Source organism: Lepidochelys kempii, chromosome 1 (genome assembly GCF_965140285.1).
Source record: "Lepidochelys kempii isolate rLepKem1 chromosome 1, rLepKem1.hap1, whole genome shotgun sequence".
Taxonomy (NCBI): domain Eukaryota; kingdom Metazoa; phylum Chordata; order Testudines; family Cheloniidae; genus Lepidochelys; species Lepidochelys kempii.
Window position 1 is genome coordinate 118591765 of NC_136380.1, and position 21136 is coordinate 118612900.

The following is a 21136-nucleotide window of genomic DNA, read 5'->3' on the forward strand; positions in this document are numbered from 1 at the left end:
ATGATAGAGTAGGTCATGCTGGTGGGAGAGTGGTACTATATGTGAACGAAAGCAGAGTCAAATAACATGAAAATCTGAAATGAGTGAAACTGTACCAAAGAATCTCTATGGATGGAAATTCCATGCTTGAACAAGAAGAATATAGCAGTAGGAATATGGTACCAACTACCTGACCAGGGTGGTGATGGTGATTGTGAAATGGTCAGGGAGATTAGAGAGACTACAAACAAAGAAAATCCAATAATAATGTGAGATTTCAATTAATCTCATATTGACTGGGTATGTCACCTCAGGACGGAATCCAGAGATAAAATTTCTAGACACCATTAATGACTGATTCATGAAGAAGCTAGTCCTGGAACCCACAAGGGGAGAGGCAATTCTTGATTTATTCCTAAGTGGCGCACAGGATCTGGTCTAAGAGGTGAATATAGCTGAACTGCTTGGTAATAGTGCCCATAATGTAATAAAATTTAACATCTTTGTGTGAGGGAAAATACCACAGTAGCATTTAACTTGAAAAAGGGGAACTACACAAAAATGAGGAAGCTAGTTAAATGGAAATTAAAAGGAATAGTGACATGATAGTGGCTCAGATTAAATGTATACCCCAAATAAAAAAATAATTAGAGGACCAAAAAAATGCCACCATGGCTCAACAGAATAAAAGAGGTGGTTAGAGGCAAAAAGACATCCTTTAAAAATTGGAATTCCGATCCTCGTGAGGAAAATAGAAAGGAGCATAAATTCTGGTAAGTCTAGTGCAAAAAATAGAATTAGGCAGGTCAAAAAAGCATTTGAAGAGCAAACTAGCAAAAGAGGCAAAACTTACACCACATTTTTTTTAACGACATCAGAAGCAGGAAGACTGCCAATCCGTTAGTGGGGCCATTGGATGCTAAAGGAATAATTAAGGAAGACAAGGCTGTTGCAGAGAAGCTAAATTAATTCTTTGCATTGGTTTTTACTACTATTGTCAGACACACAGTTGAACATGATTTGTTGGGGAAGAGTCAACACTGCTTTTGTAAAGAGCAATCTTGCCTCACCAATCTATTAGAATTCTTTGAGGGGGTCAGCAAAAGGGTAATTCAATTGATATAGTGTATTTGGACTTTTAGAAAGCTTTTGACAAGATTCTCACCAAAGACTCTTAAGCAAAGTAAGGAGTTTTGGGATATGAGGGAAGGTCCTCTCATGGATCAGTAACTGGTTAAAAGACAGGAAACAAAGGGTAGGAATAAATGGTCAGTTTTCAGAATGGAGAGAGGTAAATAGCAGGGTCCCCTAAGGATCTGAACTGGGACCAGTGCTTTTCAACATATTAATAAATGATCTAGAAAAAGGGGTTAATGGTGAGGAGGCAAAGTTTGCAGATGATACAAAATTACTCATAATAGTTACATCCAAAGCTGCCTGGGAAGAGTTGCAAAACTGGATGACTGGTCAAGAAAATGGCAGATGGGGAAATTCAGCGTTGATAAATGCTAAGTCATGCACTTTGGAAAACATAATCCTAACTATACTTATTAAATGATGGGATTTAAATTAGCTGTTACCACTCAAGAAAGAGATCTGGGAGTCGTGGATAGTTCTCTGAAAACATCTGCTCAGTGTGCAGCAGCAGTCAAAAATGCTAACAGAATGTTAGGAACCATTAGTAAAGGGGTAGATAATAAGTCAGGAAATGTCATCATGCCACTTTAGAAATCTATAGTATGCACACACCTTGAATGCTGTGTGAAGTTCTGGTTGCGCCATCTGAAAAAAGATACATTAGAATTGGAAAAGCTACAAAGAAGGGCAACAAAAATGGTTTGGGGCATGGAACAGTTTCCAGATGAGAAGAGATTAAAAAGCCTGGGACTGTTCAGCTTGGAAAAGAGACAACTAAGGGAGGAGATGAGAGAGGCCTGTAAAATCAGGATTGGTGTGGAGAAAATGAATAAGGACGTGTTATTTACCCTTTCACATAACGCAAGCAGCAGGGGTCACCCAATGAAATTAATAGGCAGCAAGTTTAAAACAAAAAAGTATTTCTTCGCACAACGCACAGTCATCCTATGGAGGTCATTGCTATGGAATGTTGTGACGGCCAAAAATATAACTGGGTTGAAAAAATAATTAGGTAAATTCATGGAGGATAGGTTGATCAATGCGTATTAGCCAAGATGGCTAAGCCTCTGACTGCTTGATACTGGGACTGGACGACAGGGGATGGATCACTTGATGATTGGCTTGTTCTGTTCATTCCCTCTGAAGCATCTGGTATTGGCCATTATCAGAAGACAGGATACTGGACTCGATGGATTATTGGTGTGACATAGTATGGCCATTCTTATATTTCTTATGTGTCTTTTGTAGTCAAAGCATGTTTGCAGTTTTATGCACACAAAATTCATAAAGACATTAAGAACAATAAAAATTTAACATGCTTCTGACTAATAATCCTCTTGTTATGCAATGTTGCCTTCAGCAGCTGGGAAAGAAGCAGGCTTCCTGCTAGGGCTGGCAATACCAGTCAGTAACACAGCAGAACCCGACTCTCTTTAGCACAGTGTTTGAAGTTCTCCAAGCTGCCTCTTCCATTGTGGTTCTTTGCTTATCCTCGTTCCCCAAAACTGATACCTGAATTTATTTAGGGAAGGGCCTGGGGAAAAGCTGCTGAGACTCTTCCCCGGTAAGTTCCCACAAAGCTGAAGCCTTGGAGCAGGAAAGCAGGGTTAGGGTTCTACTGTAGCAACGGGGGGAATCTGCTTATTAATTTCTCCCTGTACTAGTGAGGTGCTGGAGGGGCTTTCAAGGTTCCCCTCAACAATCCAAAGATTGTTCAGGACTGAAGGGGGTTACAGGCAGTTTCTACTGCAGTAAAAGTTGGAATGCAGCCAAGGAGCAGCTCCTGTGCCTCCTAGCAATCCCCATGAGAGTACATAATTTTGTATTGCACCCACATTGCTGGATAGTTAACATAGTGTTGAAAAATGGAATATTAATTATTAACATTCCTCTTAGAAATGGTCTGTGGGCTTAAATGCTAGCTTTCACACGAAGACATGTTCTCTGCCTTTTCAGAGCATTTACAAGCAAAATAAGATGGACAAATTCAAGACAAGGTGGATGAGGGTAATATCTTTTATTGGAGGAACTTCTGTTGGTGAGAGAGACAAGTTTGCAAGCTACACAGAGCTCTTCTTCGGGTCTGGAAAAAGTATTCAGAGTGTTACTGCTAATTACAAGGTGGGACAGATTGTCCTGTGACCGCAGAGGTGTCAGTTGCCCCTTCATTTTAACTGGTCTCCTGCAACATGTGTTAACCCTTTATGCTTAACAATCTGTCTCACCTTGTATTTAGCTGTGACACTCTGCTTACTTTTTCAGACCTGAAGAAGAGCTCTGTATAGCTTAAAAGCTTGTCTCTCTAACCAACAGAAGTTGCTCCAATAAAATAAATTACCTTACCCACCTTGTCTCTCTGATATCCTGGCACCAACCTGGCTACAGCAGTGCTGCAGGAAAGACACATGAAGACAGTTCAGGTCAGGGTGGGTGTGGGGATTATTGAAAAAGTGGGTTTGGAGGAGAGAAGAAGAGAAGTGAGAGGGCGCTTGGCAAATGGGGACAAGAGACTCTAGGCATAGGGCAGAATTAATTAAAAAAAAAAAAAGAGCCATGAAGCAGAGTGAGAAGAGTAGATGACGGGAGGAGTAAGGCAAAAGGATTGGGAAGAGCATAGGGGGCATGAGAGTAGCCAGGGAATGGGTGAGTAAGGCCATGTCTACATTACCACTTATGTCGGCAAAACTTAGGTTGCTCAATGTTATAAATAAAGAACACACCCCTGAGCTACCAAAGTTTCCCTGGCATAAGTGGTAGTATGTACAGCACCATGTCGGCAGAAGAGCTTTTCCTGCTGACAGAGCTACCACTGCTCGTGTGGGGTGGTTTAATTATGTCGACGGGAGAGCGCTCGCCTGTTGGCATAGAGCGGCAACACAAGAGATCTTACAGCAGAGCAGCTGCTTCAGTACAGCTGTGCCGCTGTAAGGTCTGTCGTGTAGACGGAGTCTTAGATCATGTTGTATTTGAAGACAAGGAGCTTGAATGTAGGGAGTAAGAGATGGGGAGCTCATGGAGCAGAGGGAGTCACAAAGTGGTGAGGTGACATGGTTCAAGACGAGGAAGATAACTTGGGCAGCATTTTGAACAGAATGAGTGGGTTGACGGTAAGGCAGAGAGAAGATTTACAGCAGTACAGGTGAGAGATGCCCAGTGCTTGGACAAGGTGTCTAGCAAAAAGGAAAATAGGGCAACTGCTATGGAATACTCCTTCTTACTGTAGTCTCATTCCAGACTGCACACACAAAGGCAGACCGCTGATTCATCCCCATCGTGTTTACCCTCTGTCTTCATTGTCCAGGCTTAAAAGTTCAATTTAATAAATTGTCATTTTATATTAAAACAGCTCCTATGAAACAGTAGGTCTAGTATTCTTAATTAATATCCTACAGTGTGTGGTCCTCCTAATTGTAAGCAAAGGCCATCTAAATGGCTGTCGTCTTTCTTCATGATTTCTTCTTTTTTTTTTGCCTTGATTGATGATATTTATGAAGTTCCATCGCAAGACCTTCCTGTTGAGGAAGTTAAATCTTGGAAAGTTTCCCTGCCTGTTGGCATTCCTTCTGGGAAACCTAGCAGAGGAAGGTGGAAAATGTTTAGCTAAATTTATCATCTCTGCCGTGTGAGGCAACATGCAGTGTCTTTGATGTTTACAGATCTCAGGTTTTGTGATAATGAGATTTGTACTTGAATTTTCTTTTTCTTCCTCCATGCTCTGCTCTTTTTGTTCACTGTCGCCTCTCTTCTCAGCAGGGCACTGAAAAGAGCACATCATGTCTTCTTTACATGTAGGCTGTTTAATGACGGACTGGCAGGCGCTATCTTGTAGTGGGGTGGCTAGCTTTTTTCCTAATAGTGCTGTTTTACAACTTGCCTCTATTCCTTGCACTTTTCTGGTCTCATGTCGTTATGACACACAACTGCAGCTTTTTTGGAGCAGTGGAGCTCAACAAGCATTTTGCCTGAAGCAAACTGCCAGAGATTAAAATCACGTTTTTGGAGTTCGTATGTACACGTGGTACTTAATAAGAATAAATTGTATTGCTTTTTAAAGAAGTCCATCATGTTTCAAAGCTGCTTCTGTTCACCCACCTCTCTCCAAAACTGCAGACATTCTCATTTTGTCAAGCAGCGTTAAAACAACCAAATACAAACTCCTTTGTTGTCAGACATCTTGAGTATTATAAAAGCCTTCACGAGTAGGGTACCAAATTAAAGGTTACATAACCTCCTCCCAAAGGCGCATGTGTGTGTGTGTGTGTGTGTGTGTGTGAGAGAGAGAGAGAGAGAGAGAGATCATGTGTTTGTGGGGAGAGGCGGGAGAGTTAAACCTTAAATCAAAAATGAGCCACCTCCAGACAGGGCAGTAAGAAACTTTGTTGTATTTTGTCTGCTTTGAAAACCAGAACAGCATTTGTCTACAGAGAACTTGTATTCAGATCTTGAAAACTAAAAGTACTAAAAACTACTACTTAAAATAGTATTACTTTTGTTTTCTCTAGTTATGCCTTGAAATGTAACATCTTATTGACCTATTTGCTACTAATAGTTTTCATTTGTGACTTCAGAAACTTAATTTCTTTTCATGCACTATGACACAACTGCATTTAATTTCTTTTTTTCTAGTTTCTTTCACAATTTCTTCTATGTGGTTTTTAATTAGCTCTTTTTACTTTTCTAGGTGCCACTTTAGAGGAGATAAACCAGCACTGGGAGTGGCTGGAGCAAAACTTACTCCATACATTGTCTGTTTTTGATAATAAAGAAGATATTGTTAGTTTTGTCAAAGGGAAAGTAAAGGTAAGAAAAGTTGTCTTGCTTTCATCTTTCCTCTGCCCACTAGTAAAGGAATTGAAAGAACTCTTGATGTTGTGGAACTATACCAGTCTACCAACTGTTTGTGTCCATATTAGCTTTTGCCCATCTAGGCAGTATTTTTGATAAAACGAGGTGACTTTGCAGCTCTATTTATTCTGTACGCAATTATGTTTGTCATGAAATGTACATAGCTTTCTTTTTCAAGTCTTGATTCCCACATTCTGTATCAGTAGTTTCATTAGTTTGTTGTCATCCTGCATCAGAAAGAGTTGGAAAGTATGTCTACACAGTATTTTCATCAGATAGCCACATGCCTGGGGCTTAGTAGCTATGGTGAAAAATACCTGTGTCACCATGCCTCAGGAAGCTACAGGAGTAACAGCTGTGTAGTCTGTCATAGGCTGTAGTTGATTGGCAGTACATTACATATACCTTTCTATTTAATACTTGCAGGGCCTGATTTTCAGAGGTGCTGAGTGCTTGCAACTGAAGTCAGTGGGAGCTGCAAGTTCTTAATACCTCTGCAAATGTATAGCTTCATCTTTCTCACTTCCATTATACATTGTTTCCCATTCTGGCTTCACTCCAATTTTCTCTCCTGTAATAGATCATGATGTATTGTTTCTTGAGTTTTCTTCAATATCTGTCATATGTCTTTTCTTGATCCTACACTAAGCACACATTGTATTCCTATAATTGTATAGCTTCTCCCTTTTCTTTTTCTGCTTCTTTCCTCTCCCCTGATCTCTCTGTCTCTCTCATACTTTCCTAATACATCCCATCAGTTTCTCCTGTCTACATCTATCCACTCACTCTCTCACACTCATCCGCTTACTCAAGATTGGAAATTTCACCAGACACTTAATTGACAGATGGCTGAACCTACTAGCACAAGACCCAGGTGTAAGATGTGATGGGTCCCACTGTCCAGGGGCAGTGCTTATGTGAGAAGCCAGCCTTGATCTCTCACACACACACACTGGGAAGGGGGAGGTTGCTTGGATTTCTAAGAGGGTACTTCCCCTGCACCCATGCTCAAGGGGCTCAATCTTTTAATTTGTAGAGAGTAGTCAGCACAGAAATGCTCTGACATCCTAGATTACTAAGGCCCTATCAAATCATGGCCATGAAAAATGCGTCACGGACCGTGAAATCTGTGATTTCATGGGGCAGACCAGCATTTCTCAAATTGGAGATCCTGACCCAAAAGGGAGTTGCGGGGGGGTTGCAAAGTTATTTTTGAGGGGGCGTTTGCAATATTGCCACCCTTACTTCTGCACTGCCTTCAGAGCTGGGTGGCTGGAGAGCAGAGGCTGTTGGCCGGGCGCACAGCTCTGAAGGCAGCGCCCTGCCAGCAGCAGAGCAGACATAATGGTGGCAATACAATACCAGGCCATCCTTACTTTTGCGCTGCTGCTGGCGGCGGCTCTTCCTTCAGAGCTGGGCTCCTGGCCAGCAGCCATCGCTCTCTACCTGCCCAGTGCCACTGCGAGCAGCAGCAATGAAGAAGTAAGTACTGCAGTCCCCTGCTACAATAACCTTGTGACCCCTTCCCACACCTCCTTTTTGGGTCAGGACCCCTACAATTACAACACTGTGAAATTTCAGATATAAATAGCTGAAATCATGAAATGTACTGTTTTTAAAATCCTACGACCATGAAATTGATCAAAATGGATCGTGAATTTGGTAGGGCCCTATAGATTACAGTACATGAATCTCTAACATCAGTGATATCATTGGTCCCATCAACTGCAGTTAAACTCTGGATTTATCTGTGATGTTACAGAAATAAAGGTCGCATTAAAAGGCATTCAGATAAAATTCTATCCAAGGACTGAAGACCATTTAAAACATCTGTGTTTAAAAGACTAGTTCCAAATAGTCTGTTGTTGTATCTAAATGTTATCCATAAATGGGGAAAAATGACACCATCACCTACTTGATCCTTGATGCAACATCTGTAAAGCGTGCACCTTGTTGAGAAGTTTTTCTTTATTTAAATTCCTATTTTTGGCAGTAGTTCAGTGATTTATCTTTCCTTACTACACCTTGTACATCCAAGTGCTCTGAAAGGCTTGAATAAAACTCTCATCTTTTAATAATTTTATGACCATGAAAGTGAGAGCAGGACATCTAGAATTCTGCAGGTTTCAAACTGAATAATGGGCCCATATTTTTATTGTTACATCTTGGCCTTTGCTACAGACATCTGGCATATGGGATTACAGTATTCCAGTAGGACTGATTTGTATTCTGTAGCACCTGAAGTAAATTTGCATTTAGCCAAGCAATTTGCACTTAACTGTCTTTCTCACCTCCTTATTTAATGTAGAGCTGTAATGAAAAGACACAGCATTTAATTATTTCAAGACTTTAAAAATAGTTATGCTTATTACAGGTTATCATATACTTCACTGTACTGTTTCTTGGTAATAGTGCTGATCAATATAAAAATTTGGTACTGTAGCTTTGCGCTATGTAAGTCAAATTAAAGCTTCCACAGCCATCATATACTAAGTGAAATTCCAGTCATGTTTATTGCCTTCTCTGGGTTATTTGAAATAATTGTGGTGATCAAAGCAAACCATTATTGGTATGAGATTTTAATTATACATTGTAGTTTGAACAATATTTTTCAGTTATCACTCGGGACCAAAAAGAAAACTGGGTTTGGAAGTGTGGGTAAACAGACTGCAAATAGTGAGCAAATGTCTGTGTAACTTGCACATCAACTTGGATACCTTTCTAAGAGAGAATCACGATTTTAAAAATGTACTGATAGCTTGTAATAACTCGTTTAGGCAAACTACCGGTTTGCCATAATATATTATCTTGTCATTGAATCAGGCATTGATAGCAGAAGAGACCAGGAGTAAACTAGCAGAGCAGGAGGAGGATCCTGAGAAGTTTCGAGAGGCGCTAGTGAAATTTGAAGCCAGATTTAACTTCCCTGAAACAGAGAAGTTAATTACCTATTATTCATGCTGCTGCTGGAAGGGTAAAGTTCCTCGTCAAGGCTGGCTTTATCTGAGCATCAATCACCTCTGTTTTTATTCCTTCTTCCTAGGCAAAGAATGTAAGTCTGAACATATAAAAACTGTTATCCCTATACCCTATGCAGACTTGTAAACATGTATATCACTTTTGGGGTAATTTTTAAGCTGATGTATTTAAATCTAATCTTATTTTTGGTATTTCGCTAATGCAACAGTGAAGAGGTTCTGAAACTTGTTCTGTTTGGATCAACTATCCTGTTAAATTTGAGTGTATTTGCTTTTAAAAATTCCACGTTGTCATTTGTCATCTATTTTTATATTTTACTGGCAACAAACTTTTCTTATTAGTGTACATAGATGATGATTGCTTTAAACTGTTGTTTTTTTTAAATGTGAAGTGGACCGTGGTGGTAATTATATGGTGGAAGTCAGGAAAACAGTTTGCTCTAAAAGTGTGCTAAATAGTTTAGGCCCCAAAGTAGATCTGCCTTAAAATGTATCTGACTTGACAGATTCTTAAATACCTATTTTTAATACAGAACATAGTCATTCAGAAACAGTCTCTCCCCCATTGGTGTGACATGCACACACACAAAAATAGCCATGTTAATAGCTGCAGTTAGTACAGAGACATCAAAGGAAGTGTAAATTGGCTAAAAAAAACCCCGTTCTTAGAACTAAGTGACATCAATTATGCACTTTAAAGTAATGTGAGTAGTAAACATAACACAGCTGTGTCTTGTGCTCCATGTGATGAGGTAGACGGGGAAAACTAGTATTTTCTAAAAGGAATGAAATTTTGTTTTTTCAAGCTTCTGAACAGGTTTTACAGATGGGGGGAATTAAAACAAACAACTCCCAAATATCTTAAAACTTTTGTCTTCCCTTTTCTACCTTTTAAATCTTTCACAGAAGTGACAAGTTAAAGTTTTAAGAATGGCTTGAAAAATCTACCAGATAATCACTACTAATAAGCCAGTCCAAAAGATATGGTCCCATGTTTCCACTGGAGCCCCAGGGAGCATTCTTATGAGATGCCCTCCATACCCAGTCTTGGATGATGGAAATAATACATGAAGACAACTTTTAACTGTTTTTTTTCTTTTTAGGGTGTGTGTGTCTTCTTCTCCTTAACAGGATTATGCTCTTGAGTAGCACTGTAGGGATTCCTGTGAATCCTACCATAACTCCAGCAGCAACAGCAGAATGAAGCTTTGTTAATTATACTTTAATGATCAGGGAGGCTTTACTATTTATGAATAGAAGAGTTATTTTGTCAAGTCAAATTGTGATCATGTGGTTATTCAAATATTTATAGATTTAAAGCTGAATTAGAGAGTACAGTAAAATATGCAAAATGTTAACTCTTAATTTCTAGGATTTAATATATTCCCTTCCTCTAATTAGATGTCTCTCTTTCCTTTCAGCTTTATTAGAACCAGTTATCTTGTTGCACTTTCAACTTCTGCTGATTATAATACAGAAGTTGCATGTGGCTTGGAAAAATGTCGTTGTTGTTTTGATGCATAGTTAGCTCAGTCTCTGTTTTAAATATCTTGTTGATTGTCCACTAATATGTGATGAACATATGAAATCCTCTGCACACAATAAAATGGATTCTTACAAATCAAAGCAGAAAGGGAAAAATGCTTTAATATTAGTCACAAAGCTTCATTTATGTACTACTGAAGATTGTTGAAGGATAATGAAGGAACACGATCAAATATTATACTACATAACGAGAAATAGTCCCTTATCTTTGTTAGTAACACTTTATTAAAATGCAAAATTGAAATAAATATAATTTACTTTGCATTTATATTCATTTTTCATCTTGGACAGTGAAAATAAACTACTCATTCACTTTTGTTTATAGTCTGTTTCACTTCCTGCTTCTCATGCATTAATTAGGCTAATGCTTGGGAAAGTAAATTTTAAAAAAACAAAACAGTTTTCATTAACATTTTTTTTTCTCTTGAAGAATGTACTGTATTCCTCCCCCTCCTCCCCAAAACAAAACAGCAACAAAAACCCCAACACACCACCCCAGGTGTTGCTGGAACAATTTTTATAGTGGGGGTGGTGAGAGCCATTGAACCAAACTGTAAACCCTGGATATAATGGAACCCCCTTCAAGCCAGGGGGTGCTATGGCACCCCCTGCACCTCTAGTTCCAGCACCTGTGCACCAACCCTTCCTAAATTTTGATCCTAAACAGGGCTGTCGATTAATCGCAGTTAGCTCACACGATTAACTCAAAAAAATTAATCATGATTAATCGCACTGTTAAACAATAGAATACCAATTGAAATTTATTAAATATTTTGGATGTTTTTCTACATTTTTATATATATCGTATTCTGTGTTGTAATTGAAATCAAAGTGTATATTATTCTTGATTACAAATATTTGCACCGTGAAAGATTAACAAAAGAAATAGTATTTTTCAATTCACCTCATACAAGTACTGTAATGCAATCTTTGTGTCGGGGAAGTGCAACTTACAAATGTAGACTTTTTGTTACATAGCTGCACTGAAAAACAAAACAATGTAAAACTTCAGAGTCTACAAGTCCATTCAGTCCTGCTTCTTGTTCAGCCAATCACTAAGACAAACAAGTTTGTTTACATTTACAGGAGCTAATGCTACCCTCTATTTATTTACAGCGTCAATGGAAAGTGAGAACAAGCATTTGCATGGCACTTCTGTAGCCAGCATCGCAAGGTATTTATGTGCTAGATACACTAAACATTCATATGCCCCTTCATGCTTCAGCCACCATTCCAGAGGACATGTTCAGGACACCGGTTAAAATAATAATGCATTAATTAAATTTGTGACTGAACTCCTTGGGGGAGATTTTATGTGCCCTGCTCTGTTTTACCCGCATTCTGCCATATATTTCATGTTATAGCAGTCTCGGATGATGACCCAGCACATGTTGTTCATTTTAAGAACAGTTTCACTGCAGATTTGACAGAACGCAAAGAAGGTACCAATGTGAGATTTCTAAAGATAGCTACAGCATTTGACCCAAGGTTTAAGAATCTGAAGTGCCTTCCAGAATCTGAGAGGGATGAGGTGTGCGCATGCTTTCAAAAGTCTTAAAAGAGCAACACTCCGATGAGGAAACTACAGAATCCAAACCATCAAAAAAGAAAATCAACCTTCTGCTGGTGGCATCTGACTCAGCTAATGAAAATGAACATGCATCAGTCCGCACTGCTTTGGATTGTTATCGATCAGAACCCGTCATCAGCGTGGACGTATGTCTGCTGGAATGGTGGTTGAAGCATGAAGGGACATATGACTCTTTAGCGCATCTGGAATGTAAATATCTTGCAACACTGGCTACAACAGTGCCATGCAATGCCTGTTCTCACTTTCAGGTGACATTGTAAACAAGAAGCTGGCAGCATTATCTCCTGCAAATATAAACAAACTTGTTTATCTGAGTGATTGGCTGAACAAGAAGTAAGACTAAGTGGACTTGCAGGCTCTAAAGTTTTACATTGTTTTATTTTTGAATGTATTTATTTCCTGTAAATAAGTCTACATTTGTAAGTTCAACTTTCATAATAAAGAGATTGCACTACAGTTCTTGTATGAGGTGAATTGAAAAATTTTGTTTTGTTTTGTTACAGTGTAAATACTTGTAATTAAAAATAAATATAAAGTGAGCACTGTACACTTTATATTCTGCGCTGTAATTGAAATCAATATATTTGAAAATGTAGAAAACATTCAAAAATATTTAAATACATGGTATTCTATTATTGTTTAACAGTGCGATTAATTTTTTTAATCACTTGACAGCCCTAGTCCTAAACTTACTTGATGGTATCTAGTGTTTAAATTTATTTTTTTCTCATCTGATATGGGTGACAGATACGATCTGAACACTCTTTGTCATGTTTGTCAACTGACCTACTGAATGGTTCATAAATAATTATAGTTATGAATGACTGTTAATATTGGAGAACTTGACACTTATTGTGAAGCAAGGAATTTGTTATCCTGGTTTTCATGCCATAGTCACTGAGGACTAGATCTGCAAAGTCACTGAGGACTTAGCCTCAGCATTACAATGCCTAAGTTAACCCTGCTGCCTAATGGCATCCACAGCCCGGAGTTAGGCACCCAGACTCCCTATACAGTATATAGGGAGAGTTAGGTGCTGAGAAATGAGATCTGCAAAACCCAGCAGGGTGGGTGGAGAGCTGCTTAAGCTAGCCAATAGGTCACACTCCTCTCCTTGGCATTTTCTATCTAAGTGCCTAAGTCTGGGTCAGAGGGAGGCACTTATCTCTGCTTGGGATCCACAGTTAGGAACCTTCTCCTGGAGTTTGGCACCTAAGCCCTTCCTCACAAAAAACGGGAGGTAACAGCTGCCTTTAGCTCAGAACACCCAGCTAGTATGCAGGGGACCCCTCTGCCTGATTTGAAGCAAGGGTTTGAATCCATCTCTCTCACTTCTCAGTAGAGTGCCCTAGCCAGTAGGGTATTGGATATTCTGGGGTAGGTGTCTGTCAGTCTTCAATGACTGATTATTTGTACACAGTGGAATGGCTTCAACAAGAGACGAATTCCAATGTGTACATATTTTAGCATTGGAACAGGGAATTGAACTTGGGTCTCCCACATCCCAGATGAGCCACTGGGCTATAGAGTTATTCTCAATCTTTCTCTGGCCTAGTTCCCACTTGGGTTTAAGCATGAGGTTGGCACCTGGGTGTCAGGACTAAAGCACCTGTGCTTATGCCCAGCAGCAGATTATTAGGTATCTAAGGGACTTTACTGGGGGAAATGTAGCCACCTATAGGATTAGGCAGCAGCTGAGTGGGCATTTTTAGCATCTGAATTTTGGATTTAGGCAACTAAAGTGGCAGTTAGGCTAGATCCACAAAGGTATTTTAAGCAATGCTACTTAAAATGCCTAAGTCTTAACGACTTTAGAAAATAATGCCAATAGAACATGTTCTTGCATTCTCAAACACAACTGCTGGGAGAAACAAAACACGAATTACAAAACCGAAATAAAAAAGCCTTGGCAGTTATTTTAATTCTGTTTTATTGCAATGCTTCAGTGCTGTTGGATGAACAGAAATATGGGCAAAGTACTAAATCTTCTGGTTCTGCCTGTTGATCAAAAAATCCTTATTTTATTTCTGGTGGTGGTGTCAGTGAGTTTTATGTGAAGTCACAGTACTTCGACACTAGAAGGGCACTTACATTGAAACATGTTCAAAGATACTCAAAGGAGGGAGATCTATCAAAAGATTTAGAATTTTGAAAGGTTGGAAAGTTCAATTCCTTAAAGGGCTACTGTGAAGTTTTCATAGTTTTTAATTACGGTAAGTTTTCATTGTTCCTAGACTTTGAAAATATGTTGTCTTTTGCCACCAGTTTTGACCTTTTTTGTAATTTGGCATGCTCCTTCTGTTTCATACAGAATATGAGCCAGTGGTGGGCAACCTGTGGCCTGCATGCGGCTCATCAGGGTAATCTGATTGCGGGCTGCGAGACATTTTGCTGACATTGACCGTCCACAGGCATGGCCACCCGCAGCTCCCAGTGGCTATGGTTCACCGTTCCCAGCCGATGAGAGCTGCGGGAGGTGGCGCGGGCCGCAGGGACATGCTGGCAACTGCTTCCCACAGCTCCCATTAGCCGGGAAAAGAGAACCGTGGTCACTGGGAGCTGGGGCAAGTCGTGATGGTTAACATCAGCAAAATGTCTCGCAGCCCACAATCAGATTACCCTGATGAGCCGCATGTGGCCCTCAGGTTGCCCACCACTGATAAAAGCCGTTATGTCTTACTTGGCTGACGTGTTTGACAACAGCATTAGTAATAACGTTAGTACAACTCTAGATAACTGGTCTATAGTCCCTTGGCTGTCTCGCTCTGCTGAACTAAAATATTTTATGGCGATTGATAAACAATTTGTGTGACATTAGTATGCTACATTTAAATAGGAAAAGTTAGAATCAGGGAACAGTCTTGACAGGATTATGGTTATGGAATAATACAGTAAACTCACTCGGGTCTTTTATGAATGTAATTAATTATTGGCATAAAATTATTATTAAATTATTATAAAATAATTTTATAATTATAAAAATTATTGGCATGTTATATATAACAAAACAATCAAATCATGACAAGGCTTTACATTATTGCCTTTTTATGACTTGGTTAGCAACAAGAGATTGGCCTGGGATATTGGTAGAGTTTTTCATTGGCAACGAGAGTCCTGGGTGAGCTTTCAGCAGTTGTTAACCCAGGTGGAAAATCTAATTTATTTTCAAGTGTTTTTCAGTAAATAGTAGCCAGATTGTTAGTCTTAGAGCTCGTATAAAAGGCAAATGATCTCCTTTCATAATCATCCAATATGCGCTGATCCTTTTTCTCTTCTTTAGGTAGTGACAGATGATTTAACAGAATGTCAATATCAAAAATGCTATCTTGTACTCTTTCTTAATTGTAGTTGGCCTTTGTCACATGCAGTTAAATGCTTCTAGACAAAATTTACAGCTGTCAGTTATTTAAAAAAATTAAAATGGGAAGATTAAATTAATATGCATAGTAATTTTCTTCAGAATTCTATTTATGGGTGACATTGCAGCCTTCTTCAGATTTCCATTGGTAACAGTTATATTTTGTGCGTGTGGACTTTATATTTCATATGTGGTATTTCTCAATCTTTTTTACCTCATTATACTATATTGGTTATAGAAATGGGTGTTTCAAACTGGACACAGACAGAAATGTACACATCTATTTTCTGATGACATTGTCCCCACAGTAGTTAAATTAGAGTAATTTGTGAGCTTGAGTTTTATTACTGTTTTCTGGTGATCTTTGTAGCCTTGTTAAAGGGTGGTGTCAGTCTCTTCTTCATCAAAGGAAACTTCTGATATATAGATCTATACGTTTATATAGCCTGCTGCTTCCCTGACACTGTCTATGTATGTCTATACTACCTGCTGGATTGGCAGGCAGCGATCGATCCAGCGGGGATCGATTTATCGCGTCTAGTCTAGACATGATAAATCGATCCCCGAGTGCTCTCCCATCGACTCCTGTACTCCGCTGCTGCGAGAGGCGCAAGCAGAGTCGATGGGGGAGCGGCAGTAGTCGATTCACTGCGGTGAAGATACCACGGTAAGTCGATCTAAATACGTCCACTTCAGCTACGTTATTCACGTAGCTGAAGTTGCGTAACTTAGATCGATTTCCCCCCGCCGCCCCCCTCTCCTCCAGTGTGGACCAGGGCCAAGTGAGTAGGAGGCCAAGTTCTCACCCTTCTCAAAACCTACTTCCAGTAGGGTAGATGGCCCTGGAACCTTTCCTCATGTTCTTGCCACCCCCTAGCGAATGAAACGTAACCTGTTTTATGGGGAGAGGACTCCCGTCAATGTTACTTGATGATTTAGTGTCTTTCCTGAAAACTAAAAGAGACTTAAGAGGGCAATCCCTCAAAAGAGATGCTTTCTGCCTAGAACATTGGAGAATGAATAGTGGGTACGTATTAGGCATTTATGTTTTTTTTAAATATACAGAAGGATATTTTCTTCCCCTTTATACCTGTTTAAAGTCCATCTGAATTTTAGTATGTTTGCATATTTCTGAAGTCTGTGAAAAGTTTAAACTCAGTTCCTAAGAGGTTTTTGCTTTTTCTCAAATTGCAGTAAAACTCCTAGTTCCCTGGATTGATGTCCAGAAACTGGAAAGAACCTCCAATGTCTTTATGACTGATATCATCCGTATTACCACTTCAAGTAAAGAACGAGACTTCTCCATGTTCCTTAATATTGATGAGGCATTCAGGATAATGGAGCAGCTGGCAGACGTAACACTCCGAAGGCTACTAGATAATGAGATCTTTGAACTGGATCCAGGTCTCCAGGATCCTACTCAGATTACAAAAAGGTAAAAAGCAAAGTTCTTGCTTATGCAAGAAGAATTATAGAAGTACATTTCCCATTTTTCAGTATTTTATTTGCTTGGTAGTAATTAAATATTGAACAGCTGTGTCTTCAGGAAAACCAGACTTTATAATATATTCGATCTTCTGGAATAGAGTTTTTCAGTGTGTATGCAACTCGTCTGGAGTAGGTATTCAAGTCACACCACTACGTTTTCTGTGTTTTCTGAAGTAACATCACTCCTTTTTTTTTTGTCTTTTAAAAGCACCATTTCATTGCCCAAAAATAAATTCCAACTGCCTTGAACAAAAGCACTCTTTGTTATGCTCTTTGTTCTGTGTAAACTTTCCAAGTGCTGATAACATGGTAATTATTGCTTGGGGTCACCTCTTCTTGAACTTCTGACAGATGGAAAGTCCCTACTTCTATTATTCTCATCGTTGATTTAACAGGGAGTTCTGGGAATCAAAACTGTAGTGAGAGATTCATATGCAATTGTCTGTATTACCCTTGGCCTTTCATTCCAAAGAATCCCAACATATATAGTTTCTTTCTCTCTCTCTATTCCTCACTCACCACTGAAATGAAGTTGACTCGGAGGGAGGAAAATGGTAGCCATTCTGTGCCGGTAACAGTACACAAAACACGCATGCTCGCTTGACCCTGCAGTGAGAACTGTGCACTCTCATAAATATAGATCACTCATGCTACATGAATGAATGATCTGTGAATGGTTTTTAGGTGAGGAGGAGAAGTTCTGATGATGAGAATACAGATGTACAATAACTGTTTTCCGTTATTAATATGCTTCGGTTTTGGTGGCCATTTCTGCAATGATGCCAAAATTACAACCCCTTTTCTAAACTCCTGTGAATAGTGCTATAGGATCTTTAATAGCAGTTGAAGATTCCTATACACTATTATTTTCCCCAAGCATTTAAATTTACGCTTCATAGGTGAAGTCCTGGCTCCATTGCAGTCACTGGGCTAGGATTTTGCCTATTATGTCATTGAAGAATATATTCTGAGCAGTCTGTAAGTTTAATGAAGGCAGTAAGCAGTAACACTTACTTATGTACACCTATTCAGTGATGCCAGAGGTTCGTTTAAACTAACGAGTTCCTCAGAACCTCACCTTTTGAACTAAAAATATATTGTGTCTTGAAGTAAAGAAACTAATGCACAGGAGCTATGACACCAATTGCACACCAGTTTTTTTTTCTGGGGGATTCCTAATTTGTAATTTTTAAGTTCTCCTTTTCCCACTGAAAGACTCCTTGAATTAAAAGTCTTAATTGAAACAAAAGTTAACACCCTCCACCCCCTCAGATGTAAATATTGAATTTAATAGACCTCTGATATACTGTAGTGTTAAGACCTTCAACTGAATCAAACTACAAATTGTGTCCTGAATCGAGTTTGAAAAGCAATACGTATATTAATGAACCAGCAACAGGAGCACAAATCAGCCCACACCTATAATCACACAGTTTTTTTCCTCCCCTTCCTTCCTTCCTTCCTTCCTTTTTTTTTTTTTTTTTAAATTTTTTTAAAGAAAAGAGAGAGAAGAAATAGTTTGCAAGAGAATTCCTGAGCCTGACATTCTGTAAACATGCTGGTGAGTGGTAACTTGAGAATACAAAGATGTTGAAATCCCATTTCCTGTACACAGGTTAGACAGGTAGTGGCTAGGTAGGTTCGTACTTTGATGTAGTATGATTCAGCAAGTTTATTTTTTGAGTAGTGGCTAAACGAGTTGCTAATTCTGACATATTTGGGTTGAAGTGACTTTTTTTTCGCTGTTGTAATAGTTCAGGAAATACTAGTTCTCACTTAATTTTTCCCTGTGTTCTCTTTTTATAATTCCCTTTTTGGTCTTGGAAGCAAATATTAGAATGTATTATAATGCAATGTCAGAATCAATGTAATAGGCCATTTCAGGGTGTATACAAATTATTTTAAAATAAAAAAATCTGATTCTCTCCCATCCCACCCCCCGCCAAATATACATTTATTTTTTGGGGAAACAATAATTTAAAATTTAAAAATCTACGTTCAAGCCAAAATTTACTATAATCTATAAAAATCATTTAAATATAAGTAATAGTTAAGTGGTAGGTGTTTGCTGCCAAAGTTTTAAATAAAATCAAACCACTGAACTTGTTAAAGTCACTGGCTAAGTACCTGGAACCAGGGTTTGTTGTAGTTCTAAACCACCTTTTGACACCAGTAGCCTCTTCTGCAGGTTTAGAGAGAATATTTTCTTCATTTAAGGTTATTCAACTAGTTCAGTTTAAGGATGTCACTAGTCCATTCATAGTTGAGAAACTAATTGAGAGTTGAAAAAGCAGGGGAGCTTGTTTTTCCTTTTTCCAGTCTATGAATAAAAATGAGATGAGAGAATGAGACTTACTAGTTCTAAATTCTTGAAGGACAAAGTGACCAGAAAAAAACAGTTCGATTCACTAACTGCAATTACTTCCTTTATTTAGTAAATCCATTAGTTTTAAATGTAAAACGTGTTTTGATAAACTCTTTTTCTTACATTTCCAGTACATCTAAGATCATTTTTACTAATTAAATAAAACAATTTTAAAATGTTGTTTTTGTGCATTCCAACTGAATTCCAATTTCCATCTAAATGCAGCTTTACACAAATCACGAGCCAAAAAAAAAATTAATTGTAAATGAGAAACATCATTCACCGTTTTCTAACAGAAGATGTAAAAATTAAGGATCTGAATAAATGTATATTAAACTATACATAAATGTGCATAGATATTATGTACCCTCTGGGTTAGCAAAAAAGGGAACCAAATTACACCAACCAATGAGAATTTATCTTTCTTTAAGAAAATAACTAAAAAGTACAAATATAAAACAAGATTAAAATTGATATTTAAATAATGGTTTCCTGCCTGCTGTTTTTAAAATCATGATTAAAATCAATTATTTAAATCACTTTAATTTAAATGAGTCCACCCTGGGCCAAATATTATAAAAATGACTCCTTTACCCCACTCCCCCCCGTTAGTATTTTTTTATACTTGTTGATGCGTTGGACCAGGGGTGGAAAAACTTTTTGGCCTGAGGGCCACATCGTGGTTGCAAAACTGTATGGAGGGCTGAGTAGGGAAGGTTGTGCCTCCCCAAACAGCCTGGCCCCCGCCCCCTATCTGCCCCCCTCACACTTCCTGTCCCCTGACTGCCCACTTCAGAACCCCTGACCCATCCAACACCCCCCTGCTCCTTATCCCCTGAAAGCCCCCTCCTGGGACCTCCTGCCCCTAACTGTCCCCCTGGGACCCAACCCCCTATCCAACCCCCCCTGCTCCCTGAGTGCCCTGCACCCTATCCACAAACCCCCATCCCCTGACAGCCCTCCTGGGACTCCCACACCTATCCAACCCCCCTGCCCCCATCCCCTGACTGCCCCCCACCCAGAACCTCCGCCCCATCCAACCGCCCCCTGCTCCCTGACTGCCCCCCTGACCCCTATCCAACCCCCCGCCCCCCTTACCGTGCTGCTCAGAGCAGCAGGAGCTCGTAGCCCCACCGGAGCCAGCCACGCTGCCCGTGCCGCCCGGGAGGAGCGGCGGGCCAGAACACTGGCGGCACCGCGGGAGAGGGGAAGGGGCTGGGGGCTAGCCTCCGCAGCCAGGAGCTCTGGGGCCGGGCAGGACGGTCCCGTGGGCTGGATGTGGCCCACAGGCTGTAGTTTGCCCACCTCTGGGTTGGACACTACATTCCAGGGGCTTGTGGCAATTCTTTTAAAAAGATGCCTTCATTTCTCTGGAAAAATGAGAACTTGTGTGGAAGATCTTCGCGTTCTGAATAAACTACACATGAAAAATAGCAGCTTATAATTATAATTCATATTTTAGAATCTCCTGTTTTCATCTTGCTGAAAAGTAATATAGGGCCCATCCCTGCAACCCTTTCTTTACTAATGCAGGTAGTTCTGTAATCTCAATGGGACTACATGTGTAGGGGCTGCTGGATCAGGTCCATATTTGTGACAAGAACAATACTGGGGCCTAGTTGCAAAGCAGATAGTAAATCAGTTTCCTTCCTGCTTAATGTAATGATGATGTTCGTAGACATGGATTGCAAAGGGATTAATGGCCATTTAAGCACACTCAAAAGCAAACTGAAGCTGAGGGGCAGTTGATAATGACAAAAGGCCTTTATTGCAAATGCAGTTCAGTGCCATGAACTGCACTGTTACATAGGATAACTCTTTTATCCAAAGAGATTAGATTTTCTTGCTTT

At 39.5% G+C, this 21136-nt stretch overlaps 1 protein-coding gene across 7 annotated transcripts in view; it reads left to right on the plus strand.

The window, feature by feature from the left end:
- Nucleotides 1–21136, plus strand: part of TBC1D8 (TBC1 domain family member 8) — a 73984-nt gene that overhangs the window by 20985 nt on the left and 31863 nt on the right. For all 7 annotated transcript variants that reach the window (XR_012159834.2, XR_012159833.2, XM_073351976.2 and 4 more), the window contains 3 exons: nucleotides 5798–5916; nucleotides 8785–9013; nucleotides 16628–16868. Coding sequence is in view for 5 of the 7 variants with exons in the window: in XM_073351976.2 (XP_073208077.1) it covers nucleotides 5798–5916; nucleotides 8785–9013; nucleotides 16628–16868 (589 nt within the window). In the remaining 2 variants the exon portion in view is untranslated. The remainder of the gene's footprint in view (nucleotides 1–5797; nucleotides 5917–8784; nucleotides 9014–16627; nucleotides 16869–21136) is intronic.